The 6,200-nt window shown below is 47.8% G+C and overlaps 1 protein-coding gene across 1 annotated transcript; it reads left to right on the plus strand.

Moving 5' to 3' along the window:
• The first annotated feature begins 5,412 nt into the window (after window positions 1–5,412).
• Window positions 5,413–5,931, plus strand: LOC133254407 (anaphase-promoting complex subunit 15-like). Its single transcript, XM_061428678.1, has one exon. It carries the CDS (start codon window positions 5,464–5,466, stop codon window positions 5,824–5,826), a length of 363 nt encoding a protein of 120 aa, XP_061284662.1. The 5' UTR covers window positions 5,413–5,463; the 3' UTR covers window positions 5,827–5,931.
• The last annotated feature ends 269 nt before the right edge of the window (window positions 5,932–6,200 follow it).

Raw genomic sequence — 6,200 nt, forward strand, 5'->3', positions numbered from 1 at the left:
GCCACGGCTCTCCTCTCTCAGCATCCTCCAGAACCCATCCTGACTCTCGTGCATCTGACTGCTCTTCAACACTAGAGTTTCCGTGAAGATTGAATTTACATTTCTGACTTAGAGAACAAACTTATGGTTGCCTGGGGAGGAGAGGGGGAAGGATGGAGAGAAGGGAGAGTTAAGGAGTTTGAGATTTGCATGTACACATTGCTATATTTAAAATGGATAACCAGCTAGGTCTTATTATGCAACAGAGGGAACTCTGGCCAATATTGTGTGGCAGCCTGGGTGGGAGGGGAGTTTGGGGGAGAGCAGGTACATGTACATGTATGGCTGAGTCCCTCTGCTATCCATCTGAAACTATCACAGCACTGTTAACGGGCTATACCCCAATGTGTGTATATGCTTAGTTGCTCAGTTGTGTCCGACTCTTTCGAGTCTATGGGTCGAGTCTATGAGCCTGCCAGGCTCCTCCGTCCATGGGATTCTACAGGCGGGAATACTGGAGTGGGTTGCCATTGCCTTCTCTGGGGATCTTCCCGACCCAGGAATCGAACCCGGGTCTCCTGCACTGCAGGCAGACTTTTACTGACTGAGCTACGAGGCAAACTCTATACCCCAATGCAAAATAAAACGTTTGAAAAAAGAATGTGCATTTCTGTCTCTTATCCTCCTTGTTGCTTCTACATGATAATTTAGAGAAGAACTGCTACCCTGACTTGGCTATTTAAAACTGTTTACAGACTTCTTATTTTGCTATTTTGCTATTTTGCTATTGGATGGCCTCATCCTGGGCCCGTCTCCCACTCCACCCCACCTTCCAGGCTGGCCTGCATTGTTGTGGTTCAGGAAAGATGCACCCTCAGCCCCTTGCCACCTGGGTAGCCTATACTGCTTGCTGGATGAGGCTCTGAAGAGTGCCTGCGGGTATTAATCACTAACGACGGGTGGAACTTTGCCCTTTAAAAGAAAGGAAAATGTGTCAGTACTTTTAGTCACTCTTGAGAAATCTAATTAGATTTTGAAACTAGTCCTATGGGATCTGAAAGCTCTGTATTTTTATATTAACAACAGAAGAGTTTGCCACTATCTCCTTGAGAAACGGCAAATCAATGTTCAATTCTGGGCTCACTTCATCTAGAAGCTCTTCAGGCATTTCCTGCTCTCAGGTATGACATTCTGGCTGCAAGACTCATAGTGGTTCTTTAGTAATTTTCTTATGTGAATGCACAGCAGTGGTTTCCTAAACTGAGACTAATACAATCAAGACTAGTTTTACTCTCTCTGTATATAACCAAAGTCTAAGTGAAAAAAGAAAGAAAAGGAGTGTTGCACAGGGGTGCTGTCAGCTCAGTGCTGTGGGAGGGACATGGCCAGGCTGATAGGACTGTAGTCCCTGTTTCTTTGTGCCTTGGTGGTCTGCATGTCTTAGAGGAGACAGGACAGGAAAGAGCCAGGGTGCCTCTTGCACATGGAGGAGGGCACGATGCAGCGATCTTAGGCTCTGGGGTCAGGGTGCCTGGCTTCTAGCCCTGACACAGCCAGCAATAAAAGTGTGATTTGGGAGTAAGTTCTTAATTCTTCTGTGGAGTAGAAATGGCAACCCGCTCCAATATTCTTGCCTGGGAAATTCCATGGGTGGAGGAGCCTGGTGGGCTACCTTCCATGGGATTGCAAAGAGTTGGACCACAGTTGAGTGACTGAGCACACAACTCTTCTGTACCTTGCTTTCTTCTTCTGCAAAAAAGGGAATAAAGATGCTAATAATACTACCTCATCAGGTGTTCTGAGGAGTAAAGTAGGTAATGTACAAAAAGTGTCTGTCAAGTAATATGTAGTGCATACACAATGTTAATCTCATTACAGAGCAGGATGTTAGCTTTTTAATGAAACCCCAGTGGGAAGGGTCAGGTCTTGCTTGTGGCACACGGGTTCTCTAGTTGTGCTGCGTGGGTTCAGTAGCTGTAGCACGTGGGCTTAGTTGCCTCACGGCACGTGGGATCCCAGCTCCCTGACCAGAGATCAAACCCACATCCCTTGCATTGTACGGCAGATTCCTAGCCACTGGACCACCAGGGAAGTCCCCAGAAGGTCGATTCTTGATACTGAGACCCTAGAGCTGACTGCAGGTGAGAGGACTTTCAGGGGCAGGCACGGCAGCTGCATATCATGTCCCCTGGCTGTGGTCAGGGCTTATCTCTCTACGCTGGCCAGTGTCTGGGGGCTCAGGCAGCTGCCACCCCAGCAGCAAAAAATGCAGCTGCACCATCACTGGCGTGACTCTTGTAGTTTATGCAGCACTTTGATGTGCACTTTCCTCTTTGCCGCTTTAACAACCCTGTGAGGATAGGTTGTCATTCCCACTTCATGAGACCTCAGCTAAATGACTCACCCATGGTTATGCCCCTGCAGAGATGCAGAAGCCATACTCAGACCCAAGTCTTGGCCGTGGAGGTATCTGGAGATTGGCCACAACAGTCTCTCAAACAGAATTTCCAGCAAGCTCCTCAAATCTCAGGCTCTGTAAGAATGAACAACAGGACCGTCAACATAATGGATTCCTAGACCCATAGCTGGAGATCTGAGGTCAGGAAGGGATCCCTTAGAGCAAGGGATCTGTCAGCATCTTCCAGGCCCCATCTGAACTGAACTACATTTGGCTACCATTCCCTTAAGATGGGGTGAGTAAGACAGACACAGTCAGTGCTTTTGGGGGACAATCCCCTGCCACCGTGTCACCAGGCTGGCACCCCCATCCTGCCCCTTCTGTGGTTTTGCTTGCATGCAGCTTGTACATATCCCCTTATTTATCATCAGCACAGTCTGGGGAGACATCTGATTCTGTGCTTATGAAAGTTCTCTGTTCGACTGTGTCAGTTGCTTGGTTGTGTCCGACTCTTTGCAACCCCATAGGCTGTGGCCCATCAGGCTCCTCTGTCCATGGGATTCTCCAGGCAAGAATACTGGAGTAGGTTGCTGTTCCCTTCTCCAGGGGATCTTCCTGACCCAGGGATTGAACTTGGGTCTCCTGCATTGCAGGCGGATTGTTTACTGTCTGAGCCACCAGGGAAGCCCCGTATTCAACTGACCCAGCTGCATCAAAATTGCATCAAAATCCTGTGGACTTAAAACAGGCCCAAGTGTGCTCACTTGTGACACTTGCCTTGCACAGCACCATCCTTTCTTCCCAGGCACAGCGCAGAATATCTCCCCACAGCATCTTGGGTGACAAATGCCATGACCGTATGTTCAGTCCTTGACTTATTCCTTATCAAATGCTTTTGCTTATCTGTATTACTGGATTCTCAGATCGATCTGGTAAAGTGGAGAGAAGGATTAGTCATTTGTTTACAGAGAGGAGGCAGAAGCTGAGGGAAGCTTGACTGCTATTACCCAGCCGGTCCATGGAGGAGCAGGAAGCAGAGCCCTTTCCCTCTGGCTCCTGGTGCAGGGCTATTCTGGGGACATCAGTTGCAAAACAGACCAGGGAGCACCCATCAAAGTTGCAGAGACTGGAGCCTGCTGGACCTGAACTGGCTCCACACCATCAGCATGCAGCTTCCGTCTCCTTTCTGTAGTGGTACCAGTGGATGACCACTCTGCCCAGTCCCCAGAGCTATGTTCTGAGTATGGATGGTGGCAAGCTGAGTGCGTTGTAAGGTGAGAGCAGCAGGTTTGCCAGGCCCATTTAGCCTTGAGGAAATGAGCACCTTTAATTTTGTCTATGGGATGGGCCTTACAGGGAAACACATGCATTTATGAAAAGAGACCCAGCCTGGCAGCTGAACACCTTTGAAGTCAACCAAGAAAACTCATCTCGAGAAGGACTAGGGCTTCTAGCAGAGAGAGATGAAACATCAGGGTCTGTTCCTAGTGTTCTTTTCCTTAGCAGTTTTGACCTTTCTTTCCCAAAATAACAGTTAATTACCTGTATTGCTCTGAAGGTAAGTTAATTCCTTCTTGGCTCCACTTGATTATTTTTATTGGTGTACCTCTTTGTTTGAACACACAAGGCTGTGTGAATTGGTTAGCAACACACAGTTGTGAATGGGTAGATTCATTAGGGAATTGAAAGATTCGGTCCCAGGGCAAATGATGTCCAGAGCTGGGGGGAAGCCCTGTTTGAATATTTACTTTACCCACGCCCTCAACAGCAGCTGGGGATGGAGGGCATGTAAATCACCAGCTTCAGATGTGGCTTCACAGAGAACAAAGAAGTTTTATGAAAATCAATAGAGTGACTACAATTACCAAGTACATTACTTGAAAGATATTAGGAACCATAAATCAAACATGTCAGCTGGAAAATAATGATAGCTTTCTGTGTAAATGAGAAAGCACAATATCAGTTGAGGAAGTGGCCAGGTTCTCATTCTAAGGTTTCTTAGGAAAATATTAATAAAGTAGTTGCTGTTTGCTTTTTTTTTTTTCCATTACTTTTGAAGCGGTTTGTCACAGTCTAACAAAATATGCAATTCTGTAATCACTGACAGATAGTTGGAAGGGAGAAGAAATCCAGTCATGCTGAAAGGTTTGGCTGAAATTGTCTCCACTCGGGTAGCAGAGATGGGTCTGGCTGGGGAGCCTTACTCAACGCCTAGGGCACCCCGGCAGCTTAACAGAGTGCAGGCTGGGCCAGAGCTGCTGCAGGGCAAGTGCCTGACGTGCTAATTAACTTGGCTCTGGGGGTGGCAAGGTTGCAGAGTCTGTAGAAAACCTCCGGTCCAAGCGTCCTCATGATGAGTGCCCACAGCCCTCTTGCCTCTCCCAGGGACACCCCCACGCTCAGACCCTCGAGTCCCTCTCTCCCTTCCCTGTCTGACCGGTCAGAATTTTTGGCTTGTGGTTGAGCCTCATTGCAACCATGTGGCGGAGTCTCAAGAATTTGAAGGTCGTCTTCTTTGAGGTGAGTCTCCTTAGGTTCTCCAGCTGTTCGTGAGCTTTCACAGTTTCCAACCCCCCACTCCTGGAAGGCTGGCAGCCAGTGTGGAATATCGTCGTCAGCCTGACTTGTACAGAGTGCGGTGGGACTAGCAACTTTCTCATTCCTGGTATTTCATTTTGTGTGGACAATGAACAACTTCAGGGTCTAAAGCTATCTTATAATAACCTACAATAGAAAAGAATCTGAAAAAGAAGATATTTGTATATCTCATTTTGCTGTACAGCTGCAATTAACACATCATTGCAAAACAACTCTATTTTGGGCCTACTGTACAGCACAGGGAGCCATATTAAATATCCTGAGATAAACTGTAATGAAAAAAATATAAAAAGAAGGTATATACGTGTGTAACTGAGTCACTTTTCTATACAGTAAAAGTTAACACAGCATTGCAAATCAATTATACTTCACTAAAGAAAGAAATTAAGAGAAAGAATTACAATGGAACTCTTGTCAAAAACAAGGAAGCGAGAAAGAAGTGCTTCCGGGTCGCCGCCGGCTGCCGCCTCCCGGCGCGTCTAGGAGCCATGTCCACCTTGTTCCCCTCACTGTTGCCCCGTGTGACTGAGACACTGTGGTTTAATCTGGATCGACCCTGTGTGGAGGAGACAGAGCTGCAGCAGCAAGAACAGCAGCATCAGGCCTGGCTCCAGAGCATTGCAGAGAAAGACAACCTGGTACCCATTGGCAAGCCGGCCTCAGAGCACTATGACGACGAGGAAGAGGAAGATGAAGATGACGACGAGGACAGTGAAGAGGACTCAGAGGATGACGAGGACATGCAGGACATGGATGAGATGAATGACTACAATGAGTCACCTGATGACGGAGAGGTCAATGAGGTGGACATGGAAGGCAACGAACAGGATCAGGACCAGTGGATGATCTAGGTAGACAAGAAAGGGTGGTCTCAAGAAAGGGGGTCCAAGGACCGCCCTGGACCCCCTGCAGAACCAGCTGATCACCCACCCCCATGCCCCACCCCAGTGCCTGAATCCTCATCCTCGGGCACTTCCTCAGCTGCTGCCAGGACCTGATCTTCTTGGTCCCTCCCAGGCCATAAGTCTGCCCTTGAATCCCCCGGGCCTAAGCCCAGCCCCCTCCCTTCTAGCCAGCACGTCACCCATTGTTTGTCAGATTTAGTTTCTTTCTAACTTTCTTTAATAAACACACAGGACTGATTCCCCCCCGCCCCCCCCCCAAAAAAAAACAAACAAGCAAGAAAACTTGGAGTGGGATCTTTAAATATTAAAAGAAAAAAAAA

Source organism: Bos javanicus, chromosome 9 (assembly GCF_032452875.1).
Source record: "Bos javanicus breed banteng chromosome 9, ARS-OSU_banteng_1.0, whole genome shotgun sequence".
Classification (NCBI taxonomy): Eukaryota; Metazoa; Chordata; class Mammalia; order Artiodactyla; family Bovidae; genus Bos; species Bos javanicus.